We start from the raw sequence: 19456 nt of genomic DNA, 5'->3' as shown, positions 1-19456 counted from the left end.
GTTATAAATGGAAATACTAATCACTGATATATAACAATTGTTTTAAATAAATTTAATGTTAAAACAAGGTGAAACTAAATACTAGACAATAATGAGACATAAAGTAGAGTATATAAGAATCAATGTAATTTAAGACTCATTCTGAAAAGGGAAAATAGAGATGTATGACTAAGATAATTCAGTTTAAGTCAAGTCAATAATGTGAGTAATCACTAAATAATAGAAACTATGCATAGCTTCCCTAAAAGAACAGAAGTAGAACATTAAACTTAGAAACATTCCCATTATCTTCTCTGGGAATGCTCTGGAAATACATCAACCCAGTTTGAATTTCTGTAAACAAGATTTATATATTTGCCTGCTTTTAAAGGTCTGTTTCTTAAAGCTCTGAACAGCTGACTCAACTTGATCTCAACAGAGAGGACAATGATTTTGCAACACAGATTATAGTCTAGAGTTCCATATACTTTTCCATTCACTTTCCATTGTGCTTAAAAAGAGTAGTGACAAGAAGGAACTATCTCATAGCATCTAGCAACTCTTTTATAAATATTCCCCAATTGCAAAGCAGTGTGTATGGCTGTGTGGAACTGCTGGGTTTAATCTAATAGTTTCTTAGAAGAGATGAACATATATATAATCATAAAAAGAAGTTAGAATGCATTTAGTTAAGCATGGGCCGAATTTTAAACTGGGGAAATTATAACTTCAAAATGGCAGAATAATTTTAATGGCACAGAAACCCCTTATAAATACATTCTGTCTGATGAGGATGTTATAGTCTATCAGAGTTTGGGTTCTGATGAAAGAACTGAAACTACTGCTTAAGATCAGTGCTTTGAAAGTAAAAGAGGTTGAAAATTATGTTTCATTAAAGGGCAAATGAAATAAAGCAGAAATGGTTATTGAAGAACTTGATTATCTGGAACTTGATGTACCAGAAATTATAATTAACTGATTTTTTTAAAAAAAGAAATAATGAGAGAAATGCAAATGACTGCAATTCAGAAAGCAATTTCTAAGGGGATTTTTAGGATGTCTAAAAATTTAATCTACTTTGTAATTCTCAACATTAGGTACTTTTAATTGAATGTTGACATTAAGGACGTTAGTGATAAAAGGGACAATAACAAACACCCGAAATGATATCTACTCTCCTGATAGATTTTTGTCCAAATCTTCCTGTGAATATAATCATATGTAATTTAGACAACAAATACTTCTTGTATGTGTTCTATGTCTGCCTCTGTGTTACAATTCTATGGAGGAAAAAAGAAAAAACAGGTCACACTTTTTAAAGCCTTCATATCATACAATTCTAACCTCAAAACTCTGGCAAAATTGCTTTTGCAGTTATATGGGAGGGAGATTTAATGAAATTTTCATTTCTTTTATATAGTTGTATCACCAATTTTCTTGCTCTTCTCAATGCTATTACAAAAAACACTGAATATATGTGACACAGTAAGCATTCAGTGAATGTTAATTACACTGGATAAAACAGTTTGGGCAGCAGTAAAGTAAATGGGCTTTTTTCTGGCATGTGATTCTCAGTTTCCTCATCTATTAATTTACTCCACTCACAAGAATGTTTTGAGATTTAAATAGGAACACAGGGTAAATTTTTAATAAATATTATTTCTTTAAGAATAAATGAAACAACTAAGACAAATGTTTAGCAAAGAGAAAAAAATAATGTACTAAAAATATACATTCTTGAAACAACCACATTTAACATGGATATAAAGTCTTCATATACAATTAAGAATAAATATTCATAAATATATAATTTAAGGTATTTTTACTAATTAAGTTGATATATACTATCACATTTTAAATTTTTTAAGCTTTCTGGAGGAAAAACAAAGAATATATGTGGGAGTATATAAAAATTTGTACTATGTATGTTTTGAATACAGAATTAATAGTGGCTTTTCTAGATATACTAAGAACTTTAAATTTGAGTTGATCTAACATAAATGCAAGATTTATTTCCAGTTTTTAAAAAAGATTTTAAAAAGGGAATTCATTCATCTCCTTCCCTGACTCTTGTTTCCCTATTTTTAGGACATCTGAAAGAAGAGCTATCCATTTTCTCTGAAGTACTTATTAGGATATGTGGTGAATCATCCATTTGTGGTCACCTGGGAGAATCACAGAAATTGATATTAACATTAATATACAAAGCTAAGCAGTAATTATAATATTTGGAAGTATTTTAACCTAACTCTAAAAGTAAACATTCATTCTTATTTTTTACTTATACTCCACCTTTTCAATTGCTATCATTTCACTGTAAAAACTTAAAGCAAAGAACCATGAAGTAACATTTGCCATTTGACAAATCTGATTAAACCAAAGGTGTTTATCATTGAAACTGACTCTACCCACCCACTCCATCTCAAGTTTACTTTCTGTTAGACAAAATATTACTATCTTTTCCCAGAAGGAACCCAAACCATTGTCCATTGGAAACAGTTATGTTTTAGGCTGTTAAACATTGCAGGGGGTTATAAAATACAAAAATAAGTGTTGGTGTTGGAATGGATTTCAAGAGTTTTTGGAACATGTATTCCGAAGACATCTTAGAGTTCTTGACCAGATTAAAGAAAGATGTTGTAATAAGGAGGGGAAAAAATGTTTTGTAACTTGTACTTACCTAGTTGCAATTACTAGATCCATTTAAAATGATAATTTAATAAAATCATAAGGTTAGCAGAGAATGAACAGTCTATTCTGAAGGTTACTCATAGCTTTATACTTAAAGAATGCTTTCAGTATGCCGTCTTTGACATACCATGTTTGCTGTTTGGAGGGAGGACAGGCTTTAGAGCTAAACAGACACAGGTAAGGATTTAATCTTCTTATTGTCAATGGACAAGCAAACAAGTAGCCTTTCCTTGCTCCATGCTCTCATCTGTAAATGGGAGTAATACATGATGTGGAGGTCATGTGATGGATAATAGAATTTGGTACAGTGCTCAGTAGAGTAACGGGCACGTAGTAGTAGTAGTTTAGTTGCTAAGTTGGGTCCAACGCTTGTGACCCATGGACTGGAGCCCGCCAGGCTCCTCTGTCCCGGGGATCTCCCAGGCAAGAATACTGGAGTGGGTTGCCATTTCCTTCTCCAGGGGATCTTCCTGACCCAGGGATTGAACCCATGATTCCTCTATTACAGGTGGTCTCCTGTATTGTAGGGGGATTCTTTAATGACTGAGCCACTGGGGAAGCCAACAGGCACATAGTTGGTGCTTAATCACTGTTAGCTATCAATATTATTATTTACCCTAGCCAGAAACCTACATTCAAATAGCAATTCCGTTTTAATTTACTTTTTCTTCTTTGGTGAATTCTCATAGTATTATAAAGGGAATTTACTTGCAAATAACATTTTAGCGTTTTGAAAGTGGAGCAGCTATATGGCACAGTAATTTATAATTAGTAATATTTATTCAACAAATATTTGTTAAACAGCTAGTATTCAGAGTTTAATTGTAGGCACTATCGAGGTAGAAAAATAAGAACACTTTTATTTCAAATAGGTTTTATTCACTCTACAACTAGAGGAAGGTCTAGTTCAGTAGAAAACACAAGACAAAAAGGAGAGCTTTCATATTCTTTGAAGGAGAATCATGACGTTAACATCATCAACAATAATCTGGAACACACCATTGGCTTTTCCATTTAGTATTTTGAAATACAAAAGAAAAGGAATCAGAAGGTGAATAGTCCATGAGCATATTCAACAATGGTATTGTTATTAGGTATTAATCCTTTATTAGATAATTATTTTTCACATCTGGGAAAACATCACTGGCAGCACAATTTTAAGAAAAGTTTGGCAACATGTATTTTTCTCAGCAGTTCTGGATGACAGATTTTAGTGAATGCTAGCCAAAAAAATTAAGGGCAAAACCACTGGTGCACAGAAGACAACAAACTGATCTTATTACAGAAACAGATAGCAGACCACAATATAAAAGACATTTTAATTTTACACCAAGCCAGAAACTCCAGATTGATTGGCATACACATCAACAAGCCTGGTCCATGTTTAATCATGAGAGTGACAAGTATTGATTTCCTGCCTGCTCTGCCCACCTTATTTAAAAAATATCAGGATATTTGCTTTCAAATGACACAAACTGCCAAGGCTATAATCTACAGAATGACCACTCACTGTTAACAGCATGCCTGTTTATGCCCAGTCGCCACTGAAAAGACAATTACATATCACCCAACTGTGCAGCTAGACGTTGACACTGCTTACCCAGAAAGAGTTTAGGAATCTTACAGTTTAGGAAGAGCATATGAAGATTTTTAATCTAAAAACGGTCTTTGCATACCCAAGGAAGTGCCATTCCTCTTCAGATTTTAGAGTTCTTAATTCCTATATTAAAAAAAAAAACACACAAATAACAAAAAATCTATTCTACTTCTACTCAGTTTTAATAAAAGCAGTAGTCAAAAATTGTTGCAAGATCTCTAACCAAATGTCATAAAATGCCAACTCCAAAAAAGGGCACCACGTTGAAGCCTAAAGGGCATGACTACAATGTCCCACAAAACATTTGACCCTCCTTCCTTGATGTTGCAACATTTGCTTCTAACACGCCTAAGGCCTAAACAGAAATAAAAGAACTCTGGATTGCTTTGAATAGTCTGTAAATATCTTACTTCCAAATTATATTGATTTAAAATTTCTCCTTTGCCATTTTTTTCTTCAGGTTGGAGTTTATGCTTGTGGGTTTGACTCATAAAACATCATCTAAAAGACAAGAAAAGTCTATGTACAATCTTCTCTGCGTGATAACTAGCACAACACAATTAGGTAGTACCAACAGTGGAAAACTGCATTTAAGACAAAAAGAAAAATTCTGTGTTAATGAAGCAAATGACAGGTCCAGAGCTGTAGATCCAAACACAATAACTTGATTTATCTCTTGAGAATAGCAGTAAGTCAAGTGGTTCTTGAAGAGAAAGATAAAAGAGAGTATGTACTAGAGTGTTTATATATTATAAAATGCCAGTACCTAGTGATGTCATAGGAAATAAGTTGCCAAGGTTGCTTCTACTGAGGAAACAAATTTAAGAAAATATTCTGATAGTTTCGATATGGCAATTTGGTATTGGCAGTTGGACAAGGGAAGGAGGGGAGGGGTGGAAAGGAAATTATTGGTTAGAAAGATTGGCACTGTATGGTGAATTTACCACATATTTGCTAAATGTTCCAGTTTGAGAATTAAGATGGTTTGAGAAGTTATTACAACCCTGTTACCCTATCATTGAGGTCAAGCAGAAGCAGCCCCAGATCAAAAGTGTAAGGTTCACTTGTCTGACCCAGCTATTTCCAGAATGTCAGTAACTTTGACTCAGTTGTTGCATAAACCATTACATAGAACCTGCCAGGTGTACCACAGGCAAAACAAACTACAGTTGATTTGGAGAAATCAAGTTCTGTAGGCCTTTGTCAGTATACCATGTTCATCTAAAAACTTCATACTTTGGTCACAAGACAATCATGCTGTGCTTCACAAAGCATTTGATGGAGTAAAAACAAGCTGTTGGGAGGCAAAAGGTAAGATTTTCAATGTAAATATGACCAGGAAAAGAAGCCACATGCAGGCACGTATGTACTTTAGTGAGGGTGTTGATGAAAGTGATGTAGTACTCATAATACTTCATTCAAAAGGCAGTAGACAGGACAAAATAGTGCTGGAAACCAAAATATAATTGTGTCCTTTGGGAACACAGGACATATTTGATGATGATCATGACCATGCTGATGATCAATTTTGAAGACAACAAAATGCCTTCATTTCTTAGCGTACACCATCTGGTTTTCATTTCTTTTGAAGATGAAAATGCCCTCCTATGGATTGGCTCAGCAGGTGTGTTGTTTCCTACTACTACTTTAAAAAAAAATTTACTCAGTAAGTGATTTCATTCCTGAATCAGGAAAAGAAGATAGATGCTGCTAGAAATGACAATGTCAAACTCATGACAGTGATTATTTCAAGCTCAGAATGAATCACTTTTAAGACAGGAACCTTTGGTTTATTTGTTTTGCGGCTATTAGGCATTTAATACTTCCACTGAGACAGAGTAAACTTTCTAAAGATAAATAGTAAAAAAAAAAAAAAAAAATTAAATTGTCCTAAAATAAATGCTAGGATAAAAAATAAGTATGAAAATGCTGATTGGAGAGAAATTGTCTCCCAGGAGAACTTCCACATGATCACTTTATATCCATATGGAATCTTCAAAGAATCCTAGTAAATCCACAGAGCTTTGGGGAAATCCTTCTGAATTAAAATGGTACTGAATTGTTGGGGAAGACCAGTCTTTTAGTCTTTGAAATCTTTCCGTGAGGAGCTGTCCTGCTTTCAAATCTACCATGTTGCCAGTGAGAGATGTGGGAGAATTTTGCAAAGGTTTATAGTCAAAACCAAAGGTATGATTTCAATTTATACAGTTGATCATGGAAATGTAACTTGCAGTAGTTTTTTCATAAGTATCTGTTTTCTCCAAAAGCTGACTTTTGTCTCCACTATTGATGTCATTGTTGTTCTGTTGCTATGTCATGTCTGACTCTTTGTGACCCCATGGACTGCAGCACACCAGGCTTCCCTGTCCTTCCCTATCTCCCGGAGTTTGCTCAAACTGATATCCATTGATCCAGTGATCCCATCCAACCATCTCATGCTGTTTTCCCTTCTCTAGCTGTCAGTCTTTCCCAGCATCAGGGTCTTTTCCAATGAGTCAGCTCTTCACATCAGGTGGCCAAAGTATTGATGTTGTAAATTTGTTAAAATATTTAAAAATATTTCATCTCAAAATGTTTTCACCTACTAAGCAATGATTAAATAGCCTCTATTATCACTTGAGTTCCATTTCATTTTACTTATTTAATAAAACTGGATTTCAATATATAATCCCAGATTTTACAATTGAGAAGATTTTCTTACATTTTCATTTTGTACCTATTATCAAATCTTATTACACTCCTTGTATTGTTTACTAGTAGATTTTGCAAAAACATTTATTTTTATCCCTCATATATGAGTTGTTATAAGATTGTGAGAAAGCCTATGTAATTATCCTTCAAAGCAGGGAATAGAAAGAGACATATTATTGATAATGCTTACAGAAGAGTTTTTCTAACAGCCTCTTACTGGGAATTCTTGTGAGCAATAAAAATGAAATGTGTAAGTGAAGGAAACTATACCAAGAGAAACTACCTGTTCTAAAAAATGCTGTTCTATTTCAAAAGAAGTACTGATATTCTCCAAAAGCCTCCATTCTGTTCCTGAGGGCTACACGCCATCTTGTAACGGTACAATCAAAAAGCACTGGCATTTGGTTCTTACAACTACATTCAGCTGTGATTAATCCTCTCCATAGTTTATCTGCCTCTCTGTGTATCCTAAAGACTCTAACTGCAACCAACTGGGTCCTGTATCACGTGGAAGGCTGTGTGATTAACTCATTAATGTTTAAGGTTTTAAATCTTAAAAGCCATGGCGATGTGCTAGTGATTTGGCTTTATCAGACTGATGGCTGTGTGTAATGTTTAAGGTAAAATTATTGTAGGAAACTTCAGTAAATTAGTATGTTTGCATTATACCGTTTCATTTTCTTATTCAAAGTCTAAAAAAAATATCTGGCAGGACTGAGAGGAATATTAGAGATTTGTAATTACAAAGTTGATTTTAAAAAGTCACAATTATGTTTCCAATTACAATATGATATAGCTTTCCTTTTTAAAGGGAGGGGGGATGTGCCCTTTTTTTTTTTTTTTTTTTAAGCCTTTGGTTTCTTTAAGTAAATCTCCTTAAGCAATTACAGCAAAAATAGCAAGAGCTAGCAAATATGATTAGCATGAATTTCTCTAAAAATATCATGAAAAAAAATTCATTACTATTGTGAATCTAGATTGACCTTACCCTTATGCAATGAAAGTAATTTTTAACTAATACTGAGTTACATTCCATTTCAGATTTCCTATTTCAAAGAGTGTCTCAAATTTCTAAGATGTTAAACCAAGTATCGAGCCATTTTTGTATATGTAATAAAAGTCTTTAAAATTAAAATGGTAATCCTAAGAAAACCAAATGCATGAAAAATATGGTCTGACTGTATAACAAAAGGGAGTTATATAATTCTACTTGAGTGAAATCTTTCATCTTTGATTTACAGGTTGGAGTCCTCTTTAACTAAAACCATATTGTTCCATATCTTTCGTATCATGGCCTTCCCTAAAACCTTGTTTTAATTAAGGTTTCTTTCAGATTTTTGAATAAAAGCATGACAATCTTCACTTATGGCTTTAATATATCCTTTGAGTTAGGAAAATATATAAAAAGAAACATCAACTCTTTGAAAGCATCGTCAGATATTAAATACTGTGAGGTATTCTACATCAATGTCTTTAGGTGTTTGAGTTATACACTGAAATAGAATAAGGGGAGGTAGGGGGATAACCTACTTATATTTAATAAGTTGCTTTTAATCTCGGAAATAAATGTCCTTTATTTTTTGCCTTTGACACTAAGGCAACATGTGTAAAGGTTAAGTTTGTGTTGTGTTTTTTTCAAATGAAGGCACAATTTCAAGGTTAACTCAATTTTAGGTGACTTCAAATAGGCAATGCCTTCATTAACACATTTCAAAGATCTGGAAAATTCAGTAACATTGCTTAGACCATATTTACCCTCAGTGGTTTTACAGCTAAAAGAATACATCAGACTAAGCAATTGTGTTACCCTGGGAAGTTAAAAAAAAAATAAACTAAATTCACAAAGCTCCTGAGTAATTGGGGAGATTGTGGGTAATCCTCACTTTTTTTTTTGGAAGGAAGGATGAAAGGCAAGAAGAAAGGAAGTGATGGAAGACTAAAATAAAAGTAAGAGAAGTTCTTGATAGATTTGGAACAAATTAAGATGGCTTTGAAAAGACACACACTTTTTCAAAGACAGTTAAAATACTCCATGGAACATATGCTCAGAGCTACTGTCCTCAGAGCAAGAAATGTACATTAGGGGGAGGGCGCAAGGGGGATGGGCAGGAGGGAGCCATCATCCCAAATGAACTGCAAAGTTCCTGTGTCAGAACACAGAGAGGGAAGAATGTTACGCAAGGGGCATGACTTCTCAAAAAATTACATACAATATGTGACATGCCTTTGCCACTGGACTTTGAGATACTGCGTGTTTTATTCCCCTGAAAAAAGCCGCATCTCAGTTCCTCCATGTTGGACTCTTACTAGCAAGAGTTGAACCATGTGTTAAAACAAAGGCCAAAAACAAACAGAACAAAACAAAACAAATCCCGTGATCTGTCAGGAATTGCTATCCGTTCATAGCTGAAAGCAAATCCTGTAAACAATTTAAGACTGTCTGACAAAAAATTACCCAATAAAAATCTGATCAGAATGTCAGGAATGAGTATTTCTCAGGTTTTGCCCAAAATTTCACTGGCTGTTGTAGCATCTGTAATTAACAGTATCTAATGCTGTGTTGCATGTTTCTAGTTCATACTTTGGGCCTGGGAGTGGGTTACCCAGCATATTAAAAGCATGCTGGAAGCAGTTTCTTCCAATCGTGGTTTACTGTAACTTTAGAATCACAGCGGTTACTTTTAAGGAATCTTTAATGCCCTTTCAAGTCCATCCAAAGAACAAGTGAAGCTGCTGTTCAGAATTTTGTGCCCAGTGTTTATGTTCCATCGAATCTGTGCCACCCAGGCAGCAGACAAGACATGTCTGAAGGTGCTGGGTGGTGGGGGGATACACAATGATGTCACACACAGGAAATATCGGGGGTAGGGGGCTGGGGAGGACTTGGCACTTCACAAGGCTGGCTCCTCTTCCATAGGCTCACCAGCAGTTCTGTAAAAATAAACAGGCAATCAGAATACAGCATGAGAGTACACAATGACATTGTAGATTTTCATGCATAATCAAAGCTGATTTTTCAGCTCTCTCTGATGTTTATTTGTGTTATTCAGTTATCCATAAATAGAGTTTCTTTCCTAGGAAGTATAAACAAATGTCAAGTGGAAAAACATTTTCGATCCAAGCAATCATTGGAAATGTTCCTGTTTATATTAAAACATGTCAGAATATTTTATAACTCTAGATTGCAAAATGTTCATGTTTTGTGTCTCATACAGTCCAATAATTTATTGAAAAAATTAACGATATTTTATTTTAGGAGCAATTGCAGTGATTTCCTATGGAACCAGTTTGCTAACGAGAGCAAAGGACCTAGCTAGCTTCTGAGGGAGACTCACCAGGGTTCTGGTTTTTGCTTCTGTTCTTTCATAACTGGATTGGCTGCCTGCCGGAGGCATTTCAAATCAAATTCTGAATTTGATTAGCAAATCGCTGCTACAGACCCAACGTTTTTACAAGAAATGCACTATCGTAGTGTGTAAATAGTTTTTATTCAGCATCATCTGTGGGGTGTTCTGCTCCGGCAAAACCAAAACTAATTGCTTGAAAATTTATACTTGAGATTTAGCCTTAATTTACTAACACTCTGAGGGTGTTTCAAGGCAAACTTTTAGAATGATTTTTAATTTAGTCAAAAGGACAAACTGTAGCCGGAATCCAAATACATTGAGGGAGCTGGGTTGCTGGGGGAAGAACATTGGGGTCTGAGATGTCGGGAGAACCAAGTATGAGTCTGAGCTCTGCAATTTGCTAATACTGCAACTGCTAATGTTGTAACTATACTTCTGTGAGGCTGTGGTTTCATGTTTAAAACCCTGAGAAAAAAAGACGTTCCTTACAAAATTAGTGAAGGTTAAAAAATGTAGTAAAATTAACTTCTAAACAATATATACTATGAGACAGTAGTTACTTAATGCTTTGGATTTGTCCCTTCATCATCTAACATAAGCATAAAACTGTGTTGAACGGTACAGAGTTATGCCTGTGCTCCCATAAGGAAACACAATAATTGGATGACAGTTCTCTCTCGATGGTGGAATAACAGGTAGGTGGTTTTAATTTTCTTTTTCATACGGTTTATCTAATTGCCAATATTCTGTAATGCATTACTTTCATATTAGAATGTTTGTTAATGAAGGCAAATGAACAATTAGGTGTGTTGTTTCATACATATAAAGAAAAAAGATTTCTATATGTATCAATAAAGTAGCTGCCATTTTAATTTAGCATTTTTAAAATAAATTTAAAACATTAAAAGATTTTATCCATGGAACAGTAAAACATTTTAATGCATCCACAAAAGAATGAGAAATGTTAGGTATTCATTATTATTTAAAAAGGATATCCAAATGAGTCTATGTGGAATATTTAGAAAAATTCTTAGAGAAGTTATAGCCTGTCCAAGAGTATATTGGATAAGGAGGTTGTGAGAAACTGTTTAGACCTGCTATATAATGTAAAGGGTTTTTAAATGAATCACAAGTCATCCTGTAGTAAAATCTTTCCAAAGTAAAATTAGCAGCATTCCCAGAAGAAAAGGAAAACAGTTGGGTAAGTAAGCTAATTTATTCATAAACGTGATCATATTTACATGTGAGAATACATGGATTATATAGGTATATAATCTTCAAATCAGATACTTCAATAGACTGAACTTTTGTATTATTTCCAAGCTTTATTGAGATACAGTTTGTTGATTACAAGTTAAAGGCAATGTGATGATTTGATACACATATATATTATGAAATGCTTACCATAATAACATAGTCTTCACCTCCTATAATTACCATTTTTGTTGCTATGGTGAGAACATTTAAGATTATCATAGCAAATTGTGAGTGTACAATATAGCATTGTTAGCTATAAGTCATCATGCTGTGTATCAGATCCCCAGCAGTTAGACATCTTATAACTGGAAGCTTCCACATTCTGAGCAGCATTGTCCCATTTCCCTTATGTCCCAGCCCTTGGTAACTTTCAGTCTACTATTTCTATGAGTTTAACATTTTCTTCCAGTTTTATTGAAAAGTAATTGATATACCTCACTGTGTAAGTTGAAGGTATACAGCACGATAGTTTGATTGACATATATTGTGAAATTATTACCACAGTAGTTAAGGTAATATCCATCGCCTCATATAGAGTTCAATTTTTTTTTATTTTATATATAAGTGAGATCATACAGCATTTATATTTCTCTGTCTTATATCACTTAGCATAATGCTCCCAAGTTTCACCCACGTTGAACCATTTTTTTATGGCTGAATAATATTCTATTTTATGTATACACCACATTTTCTTATCTAGGCTGTTTTAAATAGCCCTGCAATGAACATTCGAGTACAGCGGTCCTTTCACTTTGAGCCATTTACATTTAAAATAATTATTAATAGTTAATAAGTTCAGTTCAGTCGCTCAGTTGTGTCCGACTCTTTGCGACCCCATGAATTGCAGCACACCAGGCCTCCCTGTCCATCGCCGACTCCCAGAGTTCGCTCAGACTCACGTCCATCGAGTCAGTGATGCCATCCAGCCATCTCATTCTCTGTTGTCCCCTTCTCCTCCTGCCCCCAATCCCTCCCAGCATCAGGGTCTTTTCCAATGAGTCAACTCTTCTCATGAGGTGGCCAAAGTATTGGAGTTTCAGCTTTAGCATCAGTCCTTCCAATGAACACCCAGGACTTATCTCCTTCAGAATGGACTGGTTGGATCTCCTTGCAATCCAAGGGACTCTCAAGAGTCTTCTCCAACACCACAGTTCAAAAGCATCAATTCTTCGGCGCTCAATTTTCTTCACAGTCCAACTTTCACATCCATACATGACCACTGGAAAAACCACATCCTTGACTAGATGGACCTTTGTTGGCAAAGTAATGTCTCTGCTTTTGAATATGCTATCTAGGTTGGTTATAACTTTCCTTCAAAGGAGTAAGCGTCTTTTAATTTCATGGCTGCAGTCACCATCTGCAGTGATTTTGGAGCCCCCAAAAGTAAAGTCTGACACTGTTTCCCCATCTATTTCCCATGAAGTGATGGGATCAGATGCCATGATTTTCGTTTTCTGAATGGTGAGCTTTAAGCCAACTTTTTCACTCTCCTCTTTCACTTTCATCAAGAGGCTTTTGAGTTCCTCTTCACTTTCTGCCATAAGGGTGGTGTTATCTGCATATCTGAGGCTATTGATATTTCTCCCAGCTATCTTGATTCCAGCTTGGGCTTCTTCAAGCTCAGCATTTCTCATGATGTACTCTGCATATAAGTTAAATAAGCACGGTGACAATATACAGCCTTGACGTACTCCTTTTCCTATTTGGAACCAGTCTGTTGTTCCATGTCCAGTTCTAACTGTTGCTTCCCGACCTGCATATAGGTTTCTCAAGAGGCAGGTCAGGTGGTCTGGTATTCCCGTCTCTTTCAGAATTTTCCACAGTTAATTGTGATCCACACAGTCAAAGGCTTTGGCATAGTCAATAAAGCAGAAATAGATGTTTTTCTGGAACTCTCTTGCTTTTTCCATGATCCAGCGGATGTTGGCAATTTGATCTCTGGTTCCTCTGCCTTTTCTAAAACCAGCTTGAACATCAGGAAGTTCACGGTTCACATATTGCTGAAGCCTGGCTTGGAGAATTTTGAGCATTACTTTACTAGCATGTGAGTTGAGTGCAATTGTACGGTAGTTTGAGCATTCTTTGGCATTGCCTTTCTTTGGGATTGGAATGAAAACTGACCTTTTCCAGTCCTGTGGCCACTGCTGAGTTTTCCAAATTTGCTGGCATATTGAGCACAGTACTTTCAAAGCATCATCTTTCAGGATTTGAAATAGCTCAACTGGAATTCCATCACCCCCACTAGCTTTGCTCGTAGTGATGCTTTCTAAGGCCAACTTGACTTCACATTCCAGGATGTCTGGCTCTAGGTGAGTGAGCACATCCTCGTGATTATCTGGGTCATGAAGATCTTTTTTGTATAGTTCTTCTGTATATTCTTGCCACCTCTTAATATCTTCTGCTTCTGTTAGGTCCATACCATTTCTGTCCTTTATCGAGCCCATCTTTACATGAAATGTTCCCTTGGTATCTCTAATTTTCTTGAAGAGATCTCTAGTCTTTCCCATTCTGTTGTTGTCCTCTATTTCTTTGCATTGATTGCTGAAGAAGGCTTTCTTATCTCTCCTAGTTAATAATTTACTGCCACCATATAGTTGTACTTTATTTTTTTCCCTCTTTTGATGCCTTCCTTTAAAATTGATGATTTTTCCATAGTGGTATGCTTTAATTCCTTTCTCTTTATCTACTATAGGTTCTTGTGTTGTGGTTAACCTGAGGCTTACTTGAAACATTTTATAGATAATAACAGTCTAATTTTATCCTGTTAATAAATTTGATTGCATATAAAACATATACTTTCACTCCTCTCTCTAGTTTTTTTTGATGTCATGATTTATACTTTTTTGCTATTGTTTATCCATTAATAAATTACTATAGCTATTTAATACATAGGGAAACAGTAGAAACAGTGTCAGACTTTAATTTTGGGGGCTCCAAAATCACTGCAGATGGTGACTGCAGCCATGAAATTAAAAGACGCTTACTCTTTGGAAGAAAAGTTATGACCAACCTAGATAGCATATTCAAAAGCAGAGACATTACTTTGCCAACAAAGGTCTGTTCAGTCAAGGCTATGGTTTTTCCAGTGGTCATGTATGGATGCGACAATTGGACTGTGAAGAAAGCTGAGCACCGAAGAATTGATGCTTTTGAACTGTGGTGTTGAAGAAGACTCTTGAGAGTCCCTTGGACTGCAAGGAGATCCAACCTGGCCATTCTAAAGGAGATCAGCCCTGGGTGTTCTTTGGAAGGACTGATGCTAAAGCTGAAACTCCAATACTTTGGCCACCTCATGCGAAGAGTTGACTCATTGGAAAAGACCCTGATGCTGGGAGGGATTGGGGGCAGGAGGAGAAGGGGACGACAGAGGATGAGATTGCTGGATGGCATCACCGACTCGATGGACGTGAGTTTGAGTGAAACTCTGTGAGATGGTGATGGACAGGGAGGCCTGGCATGCTGTGATTCATGGGGTCACAAAGAGTCGGACACGACTGAGCGACTGAACTGAACTGATAGCTATTTAAAATATTTTTGTACTTTAGCCTTTAAACAGAGTTGTGTTTAACACACCACCATATTATAGTATGAGTATCCTGCAACTGACTATATACTTAGCTTAACCAGTGTGTTGTATATTTTCATGGGAGTAATTATTGTACTATGTTTTCAGTGTGAAGAACTCTTTTTCAGCACTTCTTGAAAGAAAAGTCTTGTGGTGATGAACTATATCAGCTTTCTTCTTTTTGTTCGGGAAAGTCTATCTCCCCTTTATTTCTATGGACAACTTTGGCAGGTAAAGTCTTCTGGTTGGCAGTTTTTGTTTTTTTTTTCTTTCAGCACTTTGGATACATCATCCCACTCACTCCCATGGATGAAGGGTCTCACCACAGGGGTGAGCATGGCAGTAGAGATTTGTGATGCAAGCCAGGCTGGGGGTGTGCAGGTACACAGCTGGAGGAGCAAGCAGAAGTTGAGATTCAGGCCAGTAACAAGAGACAGGCTGAATGCTGAAAGCCCAGAGGCATCTGAGGGGGCCTTGGCTGTCAGCACGGATGTCCTTGATTGCAGGTCTTGCTGGATGCACACGCAGCATTGAAGGCTCGTAATGGGGCTGACAGTGTGGACATGCACAGGTTGGCATCCTGGACTTGCACAGCCACAGAGGCTGGGGCTGGCCACTGCTAAGGGTCCCAGGCTATATGTGTGGTGGGGAGGGAGCAAGGAGAAACTCAGGCTATTGATGACCATGGAGGTGAAAACCAGTGAGGGGCAAATCTCAGTGGAGAAATCTGCAGGGAGTTGAAAGTGGCTGTACTGGGCACTGGTTTCTTCCATGGTGGAAGCTGGGCTCCTTGTAGAGCAAGTCCCTGGGAACGATGGCTGCTCCCACTGCAGGACTGCTGCTGGTAGGCCCGCTGCCCTCCTTCCCTGTCCCTAGTCATGTCATACATCTCAGCGTTGCTGATCTCTGGGTGAAGTGAAACTGAAGTGGGTCTTTCCTGCAGTGTCCCAGAAAGCTGGGGAAGCCAGTCATGCTGTTCTCCCTTTGTTGGTGAGGGAACCTTCTCCTTCCTGGTGCTGAGCAATGCCAGCCTGGAGGATGGGCTGACACAGACAAAATGAAGCTCTTTTGTCCAGTTATTCTCAGGTTTTTTGTTTTGCTCTGTTGCAGGTGTTTCTAAAGTGGACACCTAAGCTCTCCCAGGGCTGTTTCTGTTCATGGAGAGCAGTCTAATTATTGATCTCTGGTGTGTGTGTGTGGGAGGGGTGGGGAACAGAGGCTCAGTTTTTCTGTCATCTTAGTGACAATACTCCCTCCATCTGAATTTTCCTACTTCTAACCCAAAACCACACCAACATAATCATTCCCCTGCATCTAGCACTTAATTGTAGCAGGAATTTCAGAGACTGTGGTGAGTAGAGAATGTCTCAGGGGTCAAAGAAGTAAAGAGCACATATCTGCCTTGGGTGGAAGATGTGTGAGTTCTCCAGGCATTTATCCTAGACTCTGAGGAGGTAAGCAAAGTGTCTTCAGCACAAACCATTCACTGCAGAATGAAGTTGCTTCTGTTAAAACATGAAGGCTTTGAGGTACAATATAAAAAGCTTGCTATCAAGATACTTCTCTTCACTATCCTCTCTCCAAAGTCATTTTATATTAACCGCTTTTGGGAAAATAGTTAATTTACATTCTGATGAAATGAATACACACAACCAGCCAAATCTCTGTGTCTTAAAACACAGTAGTTGGAAAATTTCCTGGATTTCAAGGCAGATGCCATGTGTTGAGGTCCCAGCTCTGCCATTTTCCAAAATTTACCTGTAAGTCATGGTCTCTTTAAAACTGAAATAATAATCTGTGATCTGCTCTCTGGGTGTTCTCATATCCATAGCTCTCAGTGGATACAGTATTATCGTTACTTAACCCCTATTACATGTCTACATATTCTTTTAAGTTAAGAAATCATCTTCAAAGTGAACTGGTTAGAGATGACCCTTAAGTGTCTGTTTTTGGTACTCTGGAAACGTGGGGGCTCTCCACTTTAATCTTCTATGGACAGATACCAGGTTTACCTCGATTAACAGAAACACAGTTGTGGTGAGAGATGGGTGAAAGGGAGAGATTTCTTCAGTATATGGATTTAATTCCATTTGCAATTAGGTGAGGTGGAGATACAGAAAAGTCATGAATAACTGTAAAATAAAACCTTCAAAGATAAATTTTTGTATAATAGTTCAGCTGGCTGAAAGACATAAACTTCTACAACAATAAGTAGAAGTGAACACAGTCCTCTATTGATGAAGGCCAAAGATTTCATACATTAAGGATCAGTTTAGTCCAGCAATCACAATAGTTAATTTACAAAACTAAAAAAGCAGAAAGAATTTGAGACAAGATATAGCATAAAATTAAATTCTTGTATTTTTCCTTAAAGGGGTATTTAGTTTCCTATGATTTTTAAAGCAGCATTTGTTAATTTATGTTAATGTTATTTTTAAGACACATTTCCTCTTGGTTTATTGATTTAATTTAATCCCTGTACTTTCCTCATCCTCCTCCAAGGTAAGCAATCTAATTCTTGTTATGTACATTGTTCTGTTCATAGGATTCCTTAAAGTTACATATTATTGTTTTATGGACATATATTTTCATTTTATATAAATTTTATCATTTCTGTTGTGTAATTTTCTCACTGAGTACTACATTCATTATATAAACATCACTGTATGCAGTTATCGTTATCTAGTCTGTAGCAGCCAAGTAATACATGGCATCTCCTTGATGGTGTAACCTTCACATTTTGGCCTTCGTTCTTCCAATAATGGACACTGGGTTTGATGATTCCCTTCTTACCTATCATGAAGAAGCTGTGGTGAACTTCTTAGTACATGTAATTACCCTGGATGAGAATGTCTTCAGTATTCATTTCTAGGAGCAAGATTACCAGGTTTTTTGCTTTGTGTTGACTAAAATGGTAGTAAACTGCTTTCCAGAATTCTGCCATAGTTCACTGTGAGAGCTCCAAAGCCTCACATCTCCACCAATGCCGGCACACTCCTCAGACTACGGAGATTTTCAGTGATTAAAGAAATAATTCTATGGAGTATCTATGATACACCCCTGGCTCTGTTCTATGTACGAGAGGTATAGGGGAGACACAGTACTGATAGAACAGAAGGACCTGATCTAATTTGGGTATTAATAGTCAGTGAAAATTCTCCAGGAAGAGGAAGTGATATTTGATCTGAGCTCTAAAAGGTAAGCTGGAGGACAATGTGAAAGCCAGTGAAGGGTCAGTGAGAAGACAAGCTAAGTATGCCAATCAGAAGGGAGGGTGTGTGCCAAGAAGGCCTGATATGGACATGAATATAGCTTTTGTGAGAAAATTGGATAGTGTATTGTGCTTTCACTACATACCCACCAGAAAGGCTAAAATAATAAGGACCCATTATACAAGTGCAGGTGAGGATATAAGACAAATGTAACTGTCTTTCATTGCTGGTGGGAAAGAAAAATGGCACAAAGTAAAACCTGTACAAAACTTTCATAAATACTTAGGTTTCTCAAAGAATTAAAAACAATTACCATCTGATCCAGGAATTCCACTTGTGGGTATATAGTAAAAATTATTCAAAATCAGATCTTGAAGAGATAGACTATATACTTAACATTCATTGAAGAATTATTCACACTAGCCAGAGGTGGAAGCAACCTAAATGCCCATTGTCACATGAATAGATAAAGGAAATGTGGTATGTACCTACAATGAGGTATTACTCAGCCATAAAAAAAGGTAGAAATTTTGTCATATGCTACAACAGGGATAATAAACCTTGACAACTTTATGCTAAGTAAAGTAAGCCAGTCACAAAAAGGCAAATACTGCATGATTCACATATATGATATATCTAAAGTCATCAAATTCTTAGAATGGTGCTTACCAGGAGCTAGGCTAAGGGGAAAAGGAAAGTTGTTTAATAGGTATAGAGTGTTAGTTTTGCAAGATAAAAGTTCTAGAGATATGGGCATACAGTTAATACTACTGTACTGTATACTTAAAATGGTCCATATAGTAAATGTTATGTGTTTTTTCCATATTAACAAAACAACTTCACAGCAGCTTTATTCACAACAGACCCTAATTGGCAGAATATCTGAAGAGAGATTTTTCCAAAGAAGATACATATTTAATAGATGACCAGCAGGTACATAAAAAGATGTTCAACACCACTAATTATCAGGGAGATGCAAATCAAAACCAGATATTTAATCTATTTCAAAGGTGGCAAGATCCTACAATGGAGGAAAGACAATCTCTTCAATAAGTGATGCTGGGAAAACTAGACAGGTACATGTAAAAGAATGAAATTAAAAAGTACTCCATAACAC

The 19456-nt window shown here is 36.4% G+C and overlaps 1 protein-coding gene across 7 annotated transcripts in view; it reads right to left on the bottom strand.

The window, feature by feature from the left end:
* Positions 1-3752: 3752 nt before the first annotated feature.
* HDAC9 (histone deacetylase 9) overlaps positions 3753-19456 on the bottom strand; it is a 992890-nt gene continuing 977186 nt past the window's right edge. For all 7 annotated transcript variants that reach the window (XM_061413649.1, XM_061413654.1, XM_061413650.1 and 4 more), the window contains one exon: positions 3753-9889. In XM_061413649.1, coding sequence (XP_061269633.1) covers positions 9850-9889 — 40 coding nt within the window. In that variant the 3' untranslated portion in view covers positions 3753-9849. The remainder of the gene's footprint in view (positions 9890-19456) is intronic.

Source organism: Bos javanicus, chromosome 4 (genome assembly GCF_032452875.1).
Source record: "Bos javanicus breed banteng chromosome 4, ARS-OSU_banteng_1.0, whole genome shotgun sequence".
In the NCBI taxonomy this organism is placed as follows: Eukaryota; Metazoa; Chordata; class Mammalia; order Artiodactyla; family Bovidae; genus Bos; species Bos javanicus.
This window is presented reverse-complemented; position numbering and strand designations above follow the sequence as displayed.